This window comes from Eulemur rufifrons, chromosome 3, assembly GCF_041146395.1.
Source record: "Eulemur rufifrons isolate Redbay chromosome 3, OSU_ERuf_1, whole genome shotgun sequence".
Classification (NCBI taxonomy): domain Eukaryota; kingdom Metazoa; phylum Chordata; class Mammalia; order Primates; family Lemuridae; genus Eulemur; species Eulemur rufifrons.
The window spans coordinates 49,849,213-49,863,751 of NC_090985.1; the positions used below are offsets into that span (position 1 = coordinate 49,849,213).

Genomic DNA, 14,539 nt, shown 5'->3' on the forward strand with positions numbered 1-14,539 from the left:
ATAATAGAGGTTCTAAAACAAGCACATTTATAAAATCTGCCTAAATTCTCAAATTTGTGTGCATCTTTACTTGTTTATACTTTGCTATTCTTTGTCTTTTAGTATAAAATAAGGCCATATCTCATGTATAATATGTGAATCCCTCACGTATTTATGAACTTAAACCAATATTCTTTTTAAAATTCTTTATTGAGCCTTCTCACAAGAAGAGAAGGGAGGGAAGGTTGTGAAAATGATTCCCTCTTAAATACAATGTTTAGTCAGAGCTAAAGTGGTTGGCTCGATTTTATTTTAAATTATATCATGTTGGTAGTGATTCAAAACATTACTAGAAATAACTTAAGGAAGAGAAATAAACTGTCCACTGTGGAAAAAGAACATGTCCTCTTTGTTCAATTGCATTCAAAGCACATGAGCTGTTACTTGTTATGCGATAATTGATTTAGTTTGCACTTATTTCTGAAGAAGGAAGTATGATGTCTTTTTATATTATTTTAGAAAATGCATTCGGCATTGATTATATTTGCTACTAGTGTATGATGGATGAGAGCTGACAACATTCAAATTTATATCAGTTTTAATTCAGAGACTTAATGAAAACTTGAAATGATTTTAACATGTTTTTAATGCAGTGAATTATTCCAATACTCTGGTTTACATGGGACTTTTATTATTTTACAGCTCAGTGTGGTGGTGGTATGTCTGATTTCAGTGGTGTGATCCTTAGTCCTGGCTTTCCTGGAAACTACCCCAGCAGTTTAGATTGTACCTGGACAATAAAGCTTCCCATAGGTTTTGGTATGTATATTAAAAACACATGAAATAATTTTCAATATTTATTAATGGATCTTTAAAAAGAAATATAAATGTCTAATAAGAACTTATAAAATATTCACAAATAGCAGTTTAGTTTGGGAGTATATATAATTAGGTAAATTGAGGAGTGAAATTTGAATAATGTTGCTTCAGCCAAATAAATTTCACCTGGAGTACTTAGATAATTGAAAGTATATAGGTATTTTCTATTTCTGCCCTCTATTTATTGTTTAATTGACAATAAAAAATTGTATGTATTTATTGTGTTCAATGTGATGTTTGAAATATATATGCATTGTGGAATAGCTAAATCAAGCTAATTAACATGTTACTTCACATACTTATTTTTTTTTGTGGTGAGAACACTTAAAATCACTCAGCAATTTTCAAGAATACAAGACATTTTTAATGACTATAGTCACCATGTTGTACAATAAACTTATTTCTCCTGTCTAATTAAAATTTTATACTCTTTGATCAACATTTCCCCAGCTCCCCTCCCCTAACCCCTGGTGACTACCATTCTACTGTCTGCTTCCATGAGTCCGACTTTTTTAGATTCCACATATAAGTGAGATCATGTGACATGTCTTTCTCTGCCTGACTGACTTCATTAACATAGTGTCCTCCAGGTTCATCCATGTTGCTGTACATGACAGAATTTCTCTCTTTTGTAAGGCTGAGTAATATTTCATTTTGTGCGTATAGCACATTTCTTTATTCATTCATCAGTTAATGGACACTTAGGTTGATTCCATATCTTGGCTGTTGTGAATAAATGTGCAATAAGCAAGGGAGTGAAGATATTTCCTTAAGATTCTGATTTCGATTATTTTGGATATATAAATAGTGTTAGAGTGTGAATTAGTACACAGGTGGAGAAAGATTTCTCAACACAAAGATTAGAATAGTTTTAAAGAAAGAAAGTTTATTTTACTTCTCAAAGGTGAGAAGGGCATGACAAGTAAAGAAAGAAAGAAGAAGTATTGGCCCTGAGCTAAGTAAGGTTTGGGGGTTTTTATTGGGGGTAAAGAGAAAGAAAAAACATAGCTATGGCTGTCTGCTGATTGCAGAAGCAGCTGTGGAGTGGCTGTGTTTGTTTTTTTTCTTTTTTTTTTTTTTTTGTTTTAGTGAGCCTGGCTTATCAGAGTCCTTGGAAATATGGCTCTGGCAGGAACTGAGACACAGAGCTTGCATCCCTGCTGTCTGTCTGCTCGGGGTCTTTAAGGCTGTTAAAAAAAAAAAAAAAACTCTCAAAAACAATTTAAGCCATAGGTCTTTAACCAAACAAAGTGGCAGTTGTGCTCTGTGATTTTTCCCTTCAAAGGGGCAATTAAGTTCTGTGGGTTTATTCCTCTTATTTTCTGTTTGATAGTTTATCTTTTTCTGTTAGCTAGTTTATTAGCAAGGCTGTGCTTTCACACAGTAGTGGAATTGCTGGAACATATAGTAGTTCTATTTTTAAGTTTTGGGAGAACCTCCATACTGTTTTTCATAATGGCTGTACTATTATAATTTATATTCCCACCAATAGCATACTAGGGCATTTTATAATTAGATATATGTATGGAGAGAGAGAGATTTTATGATATTTTTCAGTTGATATGTATGGATATAGTCTAAGTTAGACATGTGTAGCAAAGATAAATTCAACATAAATTTTATGTACAATTGTTTTTGTAACTCTTTTCTTATTGAAAAGAGTTGGCTTATTGGCTGTAGCCAAGTAGCACATAAATAAATTATTTTCTCATAATCCATTGAATTCATCTCATTCTTTTTTTAAATAAATCGAAATGTAAGTTTTACATTTGAAAAGCAGTACAAATTTTTAAATATTAGATTTAAATACAGAAAATGCATACCTTGCAGCCTCACATATTAAAGAAAGTGTGTCCAAAGTCCTAAGAATCTGATTTTATAGAAAGTTTAATATTTTAAAGCATATTTCCCAGCTTTATTTATCCATGGAATTCCTTTTTTATAATTTAGTAACAAAAAGTGAGTTTACTTGGAAGCCCCAGTATAGTTATTCATAGCAAAAGCTTAAGAATCAGAATGCCAGGGTTTGAATTTCAATTCTGCTGGGCTATTGTGTAAACTTAGCATGTTGTTTTGGTTCTCTGTAACTCAGTTTTCTCGTTCTCATGAGTAACTGTGAGCATTAAGTAAGTTAGCATTTATAAGTTACTTAAAGCAATGTCTAATAAAAGGAAAACATTGAGTAAATGTCAGATTTTGTTTTTAACAACTTGGAGAATGGTGGTAGTAAGGAAAGCATCAAATTCACTAAAACTGAATATTAAATAAATTAAGCAAACATATTTTAATTAGGTGTTTATTTCATTTTTTCCATCCCAGAGACATTTCATTTCACTTCTATTTTATATTTCCATCCCAGAGACATTTGACTTCTCATATTTTAGTTATGCTTATAAAGATATTGAGATTATATTGCAACATGACCACATACAGTAATGATCACTGGATTTGATTTTATTTTTTTTTTTTATTTTTTTTTTTTTGAGACAGAGTCTCACTCTGTTGCCCAGGCTAGAGTGAGTGCCATGGCGTCAGCCTAGCTCACAGCAACCTCAAACTCCTGAGCTCGAGCGATCCTCCTGTCTCAGCCTCCCGAGTAGCTGGGACTACAGGCATGCACCACCATGCCCGGCTAATTTTTTCTATATATATTTTTAGCTGTCCCTATAATTTCTTTCTATTTTTAGTAGAGATGGGGTCTCGCTCTTGCTCAGGCTGGTCTCGAACTCCTGAGCTCAAACGATCCGCCCACCTCGGCCTCCCAGAGTGCTAGGATTACAGGCGTGAGCCACCGCGCCTGGCCGATCACTGGATTTTAATGAGACTATTATACAAAATTCAGCCTTATCTACTGACAAGAAAAATACTAAAAGAGCATATTTTTAAATTGTATACAACTAAATGATATTTTTGAGAAGTTAATTTATCTTTTATGAATTAATAACTTCTAATGAAATTGTAGAATTCGTTTATGCTAATATATTAAAAATTGCAATTATTTTGATCTCAAATTGGTCTTTTATATAATACTAATTAAGTGGATTTTTACCTACAAAAATTGGTTTATATAATTTTAAATGGTATTAACAAGAAAGCCACTTTCTTGATCAGTTTTTATATGGAGTGACATTATAATAACATGAAAGAGATTTTTTCCTTTTAAATAATATTGGGCATTTTAGAGCAGTATTCTTTTATTTTGAACTTTAGCAAAGCTAATTGTCCTGGACAGACAGCAAACCCGTGGCCCAAATCTTGACAGTATGTCTCCTGACCTAAATGGAAACATACCTAAGTATATTAATGTTATTGTGTGTGTGTGTTTATGTTTAATTTGTTAAAAAATTATGTTTGTTTTTTTCTTCTTTAGGTGTACATCTCCAGTTTGTAAATTTTTCTACAGAAACCATACATGATTATTTGGAAGTAAGAAGTGGATCCTCAGAAACTAGTACTGTTATTGGCCGGCTCAGTGGTCCTCAAATACCATCTTCTCTCTTTAGCACAACCCATGAAACCAGCTTATATTTTCACAGTGACTATTCACAAAACAAACAAGGGTTTCACATTGTATACCAAGGTGAGAGGAATAATAAAAAGTGAAAGCTTATTTAACCCTAAATCAGCTATTAGACATCTTTAACTAAATCTAAGTATTTTCTGTATTCTACTTGAGAAAGAGGAAAGAACTTAAACCAAAGCAAGCTTCAATTAGGAAGATTTTTTTAAATAATACAAACCTTAGGAAACTATACAAGGGGAATGATGTCTTTCTGAGACCTTAGAAAATCCTAACCATGAAAAAAGGATTGAATTAGTCTGAAGTTAGTACACAATTAATTTAAGGAAAGCAAGCTGAATATCAAAGATTTATCTTTGCTTTTATATAAAAGTAAATATATTGAAAAGATATTCTGCAGTACTCATATGTAATATTATTTTATTTTATTTTATAATGATAGAATAATATGACATTCATTGATTTTGTTCTATTGCCATTAGAATATAAAGTAAATGTTTTGATAATTATATTAGATCTCTCTCTCCTATAAAACTGCTGGATGACCTTGAGAAAGATTTTTATCTCTTTTGAGCACAGTGTGGACAAGTAGAGCTAGGCTCAGTTGCTGATTCTGCCTATTGAATCTAATGTGGCCTAGGCCTTACCCTTCATTTCCTCATTTGCATAATGGAGTTAATGATAGTAACTTCTAGATAAGTTGCATTGAACTTTATATGATAAAATGTATGTAAGGTATAGACCATGATATATATCATTAGTAATTATTCAGTACATTTTAGCTATTGTTATGATATTATTTCAGATCTTAGAAGTATAGGTTCTGTTAAAGTTAAATATTTACAGTTATAATGGCATTTTACACAGTGAAGTTCTAATGACTGAATTTTTTAACCAAAATAACTGAAAATGTTATTACATCTCTGCTCTAATTGTTAAGGGACTTTATGAGGATGTGATGCTTTTGGATCTGAGCTCCACAAGAACAGGGATATTTGTACTATTCATTGGTTTATATTAAGTTTCTAGAATAATGAGAGAACAATAAGTATTCGCTGCAAGTATCTACCAAAAAAGAAATTTGAGAGCAGTTAAAATAGAGATCGTAAATGTTAAACCACATGAATCTAAAATAATTATAAAATGGAGGGGAGGGGAAAAAAGAAAATCAACAAATAAAATAAAATAATTATAAATTATATTATACTAGGGTACATGATATAAAAACACTAGGTCACACATCATCATTTCCATAAAATAGGAGTCATTTGTACCACCTCTTACCACAGAATTAACCATGCTTCCAGGGAAATTAATTATTTTAAAAACAATTGGGTAAACGATTGAGTTTCTCTCTTCTTTGCTGCTAGAAGGCTCAGAACTATATTTGTGGTGCACTCTAGCAGGTATGAATGGCCTTATGCCATGCTTTTTGCTATTCACCTTAAACCTGACTACATGTTTTTTCCTACCCTCATTTTCCCTCTCTTTCTCAAAATAATGCTCTTATTTTAATGATACAAAACTAGAATTTGAACACCTGCATTTTTCAGTTAATGTGTCCTTAAAAAACAATTCATTATTGATATAATAAAAGCATAAAATATACAAAATGTTTTCACTGTTATTGATGTAATGTCATATTATTGACATGAGCCATAATGTATTACAGTGATGAGATGTTATTTGTGAATCACATTGAGTTTTAAAACTATTTCTTCTTATACTGAATTTATATAATTGAACTATGGCATTTTAAACAAATAGTTAATTTATATAGATTCACATAGTCAGTATTATTTTTGGATTAATTTTGTGGTTAGATTTTAAGAACTTTATGAGCTTTGGAAAAATGCATAGTATACAATTAAGTGGACTCTTCTGAAGAACTTGGTCCCAAAATTAGTGTTATTACCAACAACATTATTAGGTTTGTTAAGTCCTGTATTGTATATAATATTAGAATGAGAGTTTTTCTCCTGAACATTTGAAGTCTATTTCCTACACTTCCTTAATAAACTTAAAAGCATAGAAAGGTGAAACACTGTATGAATTATCACAGGATCATACATTTGCCTAAGAGTTTTTTCCTATTTAAATTATCTTTTATAAATGTGTGAAAATCAAAAGGTTTTATGTAATACAATAATATATTCCAACTCCTAATGATCAGATGATACATATTTGCCTTAAGGTAGAATGAGAAGTCTTTTTATTTTTAATATTTGTGTGTGGAATATTAATTAAAATGAAAAAACAAATTAAAAATAAAAGCATTTAACGTTTTAAAAGAATTTGTTTATTCTGAAATCTGTAATTGTAAAAATTGGAGTTGTATTTTAATAAACATAGCATAGTTTATTCAACTTCAAATGTAATTTTTTAATTGAGGTAAGCAAAATAGTGTCTGTCAGAAATTTAAATTTTATTAATTTGAATAGATTTTTGAATGTCTTAATAATAAAGCTTTAAATATTTGTATTATATAAGTATATACCCTGTTCATGGGTTCAAAATTCATTCAGTAATGTTTATTAAGCACCCACTATGTGAAAGGCAATGGGCAAGGCTTTGGGATACAATGATAAACAAAACAAATAGGAACTTTGATCTTATACAGAATGTAAAGCAGAAGTATGAACAGATAAACAAGCAGTCATACTGCAGTGCCAGAAATACCACAATAACTGAAGTACAGAATTTATTTTTAATTAGAAGGAAATTCTTTTCTGGTACTGTATTTTACTAAATGACTTCTTGGGAGAAACTCAACAGAGGTATGTATATTGTGGTTTCTTTTAGAGTGAAAAAAATTCAAAAAGTCTCAGAATTAGACTTATACATATGCTTATTTTTTTCCTATGTATGTGCAACATAACCAAGAAGCAGTTGCATTCTATGTAAGGGAATCAGAATATATCTGATTATAATTGTGGCTATGAGGAGTTTACATTTTCATTAAAACTTATAATTTATAAAGATTGCACAAATAGGTGAAGAAACAGTGCATTATTATGAATTGTATTAACATTTTAAATATAAAAATTGTAGATATGAGAAGAAATACATGTTACACTGTCATTGACATCATTTATTAAAAACCTGAATAACTATTTATAATAAACTATGAGCAGCCTAACATCTATTTGTAAATTGCAAATTTACTGTAGCACCCATCTGAAATTCAGAAAGAAAAAACATCTTTCTTTTTCCCTTTTCCAGCCTATCAGTTGCAAAGCTGTCCTGATCCTCGCCCATTCCGAAATGGTTTTGTAATTGGCAATGATTTTACTGTGGGTCAAACCATTTCATTTGAATGTTTCCCAGGATACACATTAATTGGAAATTCAGCTCTCACATGCCTTCATGGAGTCAGTCGAAACTGGAATCATCCACTTCCAAGGTGTGAAGGTATGCTTCTGACTTGAAGCTGTCTTTAAGGTGGTATCATCTGTGTTTAATAATTATCATTTTGGCACTCTTGCTTGTCTTCCTCTTCCAATAGCTTGCTAAATATACAGTCTCTATTTCAGTTGAAGAATTGTCAAAAACAAAAAAAGCTAAGGCTCCATAATGAAGAACAATTTTTCACGATCGGCAGGAGTGCTAACCTTCCCCATTGGAAGTGAAAATAAAGTTGATTGACACTTTAGAGCCTGTGTGTGTGTGGGGGGGGGTGCTTGCGTGTGTGTGTGTGTGTGTGTGTGTGTATTTAATAGTCATTCTTATGTAGATCAATAATAGATCAATAACTCAGATACTGCTACTGAATTTGAGTACCTTTCCTCTAGAAAACCCTTTTTTTTTAATTTTTTTTTTTATTTCATCTTATTATGAGGGATACAGAATTTCAGGTTACATATGTTGTCCATGTACCGCCTATCCCTCCAAGTCAGAGCTCCAGGCTTGTCCATTCCCCAGACAGTGCGCGTTGCACCCATCATGTAGGTATATACCCATCCCCTCCTCACACCCCCCCTCCCCGAGTCAGCACCTTCAAGCGTGACCATTCCCCAAACGGTGCGCATTGCACTCATCATGTAGGCATACACCCATCCCCTTCTCCCACGCCCCACCTCAGTCTGATATCCGATTGGTATCGTTCCCAGATGTGAATTTAGGTGATGATCAGGGAAACCAATTTTCTGGTGAGTTCATGTGATGCTTGTTTTTCCATTCTTGGGATACTTCACTTAATATAATGGGTTCCAACTCTCTCCCGGAGAACCATAGAGATGTCGTATCTTCATTATTTCTTATAGCTGAGTCATATTCCATGGTATACATATACCACAGCTTACTAATCCATTCATGTATTGATGGGCATTTGGGTTGTTTCCACATCTTTGCAATTGTGAATTGTGCTGCTATAAACATGCGGGTACATGTGTCTTTGTTATAGAATGACCTTTTTCCCTTTGGGTATATGCCCAATAATGGGATTGCTGGATCAAATGGTAGGTCTACTTGAATCTGTTTAAGATACCTCCATAATGCTTTCCACAGGGGTTGCACTAGTTTGCAGTCCCACCAGCAGTGTATGAGTGTTTCTGTCTCTCCACATCCACGCCAACATGTGTTGTTTTGGGACTTTTTGATAAAGGCCATTCTCACTGGAGTTAAGTGATATCTCATTGTGGTTTTGATTTGCATTTCCCTGATGATTAGAGATGTTGAACACTTTTTCATATGTTTGTTAGCCATTTTTATATCTTCTTTTGAGAAATTTCTAGAAGACCCTTTTAAATGAAAAGGTTTTGAACCTATCGTAAGGCTTTATATGTATACTGATAGGCGACAAAAGTTAAACATTGATATAAAGTATTTGAAAATAGAGAAGACAATGTAATTTACTAATTTAGTTATCGTTAGTAACAACAATGCAGTGTACCTCATATGGAAAAATATTAATAAATAGAAGTTGACTATATCCTGTGTATTGTTACCAACTTCATTTTTATATACATCAACTGAAGTAAAAACAAAACACAGATGTATTTTAAATATTACCTAAGTGGTATGAAATGTTTGCCTTTTCTCCATAGTCTATTGGTTTTGGTTTTGGGGGTTGTTTTTTCTTTTACATTTTATATTTTATTTTATTTTGCCATAGCTCTTTGTGGTGGAAATATAACTGCAATGAATGGCACCATTTATTCTCCTGGGTATCCTGACGAATATCCGAATTTTCAAGATTGTTTTTGGCTCGTAAGAGTACCCCCTGGGAATGGAATCTACATCAATTTTACTGTCCTTCAAACAGAACCAATCTATGATTTCATTACTGTATGGTAAGCCAGGATCATTGCTATTGATTAATTCAATATATATAAAGTGAAACAAGGTAGGAATGAAAATACATCACAATCCTATGTTACAAATTGCCATCTGATATTTGTATTGCTGTAACTGATAGTGACAATATGTGTTTTGTAGAATGAGACAAACAAGAGAATAAGGTTTTGGCTTATTTGCCACATGAAGTAGCTAAACAGAACAAAATCTATATAGGTGAAAAAAGATTTAAAGATATTATTAAATTAAGGTGCCAACACAGGGAATTAACATAGCAAGTTTAAGGTATGGAAGTTTTCTATTTACAAAAACTGGTGAAATTAAGAGCTTCTATTCAAATCACAATTATTTAATACAACTACTGAATTTCTGTCCTAATAATTGATGATAAATATTATAATCATTATTATCCAGTTAATTGTAATATTTTTATTTAAAAATATAAAGGAAATCTCTGAATTAATAGTCTACAATTGGTTAACAGAACTATTGTATGAGGTCTAAGTGTCCTAACTTTAATAACCTATGATTCTTAAGATAGTTGGTGAAGAAAATAAAACGAGGGAAAATCATAAGCACTTAACATCAGAGATTTGGTCAAAAACTGAAGATAATGTATTGCTGAAAACTAATATTGATGACAACCTAAATGGGTACATTTCATTTAGGTAAAAAGGTGATATCTTTTATACTTTGCATTTTAAGTTATGTTATCACCTATATACACATAAAATATACCAATATGATTCACACTCATTGGTTATTTTATCTACTGCATCTTTATTATTAATATAATAAAATATGATATAAGTATATGCAACATGTTTCTTTAAACTTGATACAAAACTCTCACCCTAATCAATTTCAATCTCTCTTCCTTCCCTGCCCCCTGTCTAATAGGGATGGACCAGATCAAAACTCACCTCAGATCGGTCAGTTCAGTGGCAATACTGCTTTGGAATCAGTCTACAGTACTTCAAATCAGATTCTAATCAAATTCCACAGTGATTTCACAACAAGTGGCTTTTTTGTGCTCAGTTATCACGGTTGGTATTATCTCAAAGTTTCTATTTTATTTGATAATGTTTGAATTGTCCTGGAGAAATTGAATGTAATATATGTTTAACCAATGATTGAAAAGATATTACAATTTGACACATTTATCATCACTGTAACTTTAGCATTTCAAATACATTTACTTGCAAAGGAAGACCTCTTATAAGTATTTAGGGACATTAAAATGTGAGCAAATGAATATAGGAAATGAATCAGTCAGAAATTACTCAGTGGAAAATAATCATTTTTGCATGGAAACCAATAAAAGAGAACCAGCTGTTCATATTTTATTGCATGTAATTTTGAGACATCAGTAGATTTTTTCTATAAAAAATGTTTAATCTGTTCAACCTGCTGTGAATCTTTTTAAAATTAGCATTCAATATCTTTATGCTTTGGATCACATTACTCATTCATTTATACTCTTGTTTCAAAACTCTGTCTATTTTAGAATCTTACAGTTTTAAGTGACTATTCCAGATCATTAAGTTTATAGCTTTTACTCCCATAGAATAATTTATGAAGAATCTCAATTTTATTTCTTTGCATGGAATTATTCTAGGTCCTATAGTCATAACATTAACTTTTTGAAAGAACATTTAGAGTGTTTTACAGAGGTGTTTCTTTTCTTTATTTTCTTTTAGCCCAAATTGATTATATTCTATTATAAATAAGAAAATGTTTATGTAGTTATAAGGGTTATATCCTTTTATATGCTATGACCATAGTCCCATGAAAACACATTCTGCCTCATGTAACTTTGTCAGACTAATTCCATGAGTATTTCACAAGACCAGTAGTTTACTAAATTAAAATTTCAAGTTGTCTGAAAATGTGAGGATGGATACGCAGTTTGTCCATTGCATTAATGTACAACTTCAATGTTTCATCTTTTTAACACATAGTAACTAAATATTTGATACTGAAGACTTATATTCCATGAAAGGTATAGTAAATCAAATATGATTGTGTTTAAAGACATTTAAAGCACATTGGGTCTAGAAATAGTCATAGAATTGACCATAAAATTTTTGAGTTGCTTAATCTGAGCACTTATCAGTCAGTTAGATGGTATCTAATTAGTGCCTCAGTAGTGACCCACTGCCACCAGAGATGTATGTGCACTCCGGCATAGCCAACTAAAAAGTGGAATATTTAGTTAGACAACTTATATTCAGGCTCTTTTTTTTTTGTAATAAGTCATTTGCCTTTTTGACTTAATTGGTCATTCATGCTGGCAGTATGTAGGTACAGGTTAAAGCTGCAAAAAATAGCATTACGATTTTGACAGATAACCATAACTTAGAAACCAATAAATAATCATTAAGGTCAAAGGATGAATTAGTTTCCGAATCATGTTATGTACATTTTCTCTCTTCATGAATCCCTGCCTAAATTTTATCATTCTGTGGACAAGTCATAAAGGTCTATTTATTGATGGACTATAAATATCCACATGATAACCCTATAGAGAGTGTAAGATTCCTATAAAATTTAGGAGGCATTTCAAAGAGAAAATCTTATCGGGGGAAGGAAGTCACTGTATGTGTGTGTGCATTTGTATAGAAAAAACGTGGATGACAGAATGTTTATACATACATACAAAATATAAATGAGGATTTACATGGAAACATATATGAATGTGTACACATATAGTCTCATTCAAAAATATGTTTCATTTGATTTTTGCAACTGAGTTTTGAGACATGTATAACAGAAATAGAATTCCTTAGGAATTATGCAGATCAAATATTCATTTAGCACTTTATTTTTCAGTTGGCCTTGGACAAGTTATCCTTTGGTTTCCACTTTCCTCAGCTGTAAAACAACATGATACGATTTCTGAAAATATTGAATGTGGTACTCTATGTATAGAATTTATTTGTTACTAGCATATACCAGACATATACCAGATTGAACCATATAAAATTGTTGGTCAAAAAATGCTGAATTTTTTATAGCTCAATGCAAAAAGGATTGTAGTTGTTAGTATTATCAGCATTACATTGAAGAAATGTTATAAGAATCAGAGACAATTGATAATGCACAGTTAAGCATATTGCCCAGCAGAGTAGATGTTCAGTAAATATTTGTTTCCTTACCGTATCTTTTCTCACATTTTAGATTTTTCTAATAGGGCATTTGTTTTCATTAAATTTCATAATAAGGCATGAAATATTGGCAGAGCCTACTGAAGCCTAATGTTTGAAACATTATCTCTGGAAATTTTACCCAAATCTTAAAATAACCTTGATATTTGGGGATAGAGCCAGGGTTTGTGTTAAAAATTGACTGATACTTTAAATTTCTCTAGCCCTAATAAGATACTTTTCCTAAAGCACTGCTTTCATCCTGATTCACCTTTTCAAGAATGCATGATGCCTATATTAAATTAAATTTCAAGCTACCCTATAATCCAATTCACTGAATTTTACTCCCTAGTCCCTGCTTAATTTGAGTCAGGTTGGTTCTCGCACTGCCTCCTGAACTTCCATTCTTAAACCTGTCTCCATCTCCAACCAGCTAGGCTTGGTTACTCATATATCTTCAGTTCTTTAAGTCTTCTTTTGTTAAGGCCCATCCCCTCCATTTCTTGATGATTTGAGCTCATAGTGATCATTACCATCTTCTCTATGATTGCACTTAGTATTTTTATCAAAATTTGAGAACTTAATTACAGTGTGGTGTGTTGGTTTATAAGCCTCATGAATTCAATAATAAACAGTGCTTTTTTGAGGGCACAGATCATATTTCTTCTGATCTCATTCAAGTTTCTATTATTGACTGATTGATTATATTTTAGTCTTACAGTGGCAAGTGTGTTCAGACTCTTTTTAAAAAGTTTGAGTTTATCTGAGCTGTATTAGTGGCAACTTTCAAAAAGATCATTTTGGAATTAGTACATATGTGCCTATCCCCCTTCACTAAAACAAAAAGGCATGCCTAGTGTCAAATTAGTATTAATACAGTTAATTAATAAAATTTATTATAATTTAAAATATAATATATATACACCAGGCTTGTATATAGAAGCTATAGCTTGATGCCAAAATGAGTTCTCATAATGGCAAAAATTTAAACCATTTGTCATTTTTAATAAATAAACCAGGTAGATGTAGATAATTCATTATTCAATGCTTATTTTAAGACCATATATATCTAATCTTACAATAGTTTACTACCTCATTCAGTTTTCTTTAAATTCTCATATTGATTTAATAGCTACTTCTCCTATGCCCTGCCTTATAAGTCAGAAGTGAATTTTCTCAGGACTTGTATATTTATTTTATAAATTTGACAGTTCAATATTTTCATGTATTTTATTAAGGTCACATTGATCATTTAGGTTTTATTTATTAATATATTTCTAATATGCTTGAAAAGAGAAAAATATGTTTTTTTCTCTCTAACCCAACTTCCTTTATGAGATCGAGGCAGCCATCTGTCTTTTATAAAACATCATCTTCATAAAGCCTTTTATGATCAAAAATAACATTCATAAAAAGCTTTGCAAAATGAAAGTTCTCTGCAACGAAAAAATAGGACAGGCATAAATGTTGAGACACTTTACCTCAGATATCATATTTCTTCTTCATTTGAGGAGATGTTTTTGTCTCTCTTTGTGTTGTTGTAATTGTAATTTCCTAAAGTAAGAACCCAGTTTTCTTGAAATCTGCAATAGAATCAAGATGAGGTTGATTCATAATAAATGATAATACTCAGTTCTAATCAATAGCCCCCCAAAGTAAATGACACAAAATCCATTTTAACTGCATGTTTTTACAGACAGTGACTTTTTATAATAGTCAC

General features: G+C 31.5%; 1 protein-coding gene across 3 annotated transcripts in view; it reads left to right on the top strand.

Moving 5' to 3' along the window:
• Positions 1 to 14,539, top strand: part of CSMD3 (CUB and Sushi multiple domains 3) — a 1,111,380-nt gene that overhangs the window by 1,001,252 nt on the left and 95,589 nt on the right. For all 3 annotated transcript variants that reach the window (XM_069466068.1, XM_069466069.1, XM_069466070.1), the window contains 5 exons: positions 682 to 798; positions 4,229 to 4,438; positions 7,601 to 7,789; positions 9,492 to 9,669; positions 10,574 to 10,719. In XM_069466068.1, the coding sequence (XP_069322169.1) occupies positions 682 to 798; positions 4,229 to 4,438; positions 7,601 to 7,789; positions 9,492 to 9,669; positions 10,574 to 10,719 (840 nt within the window). The remainder of the gene's footprint in view (positions 1 to 681; positions 799 to 4,228; positions 4,439 to 7,600; positions 7,790 to 9,491; positions 9,670 to 10,573; positions 10,720 to 14,539) is intronic.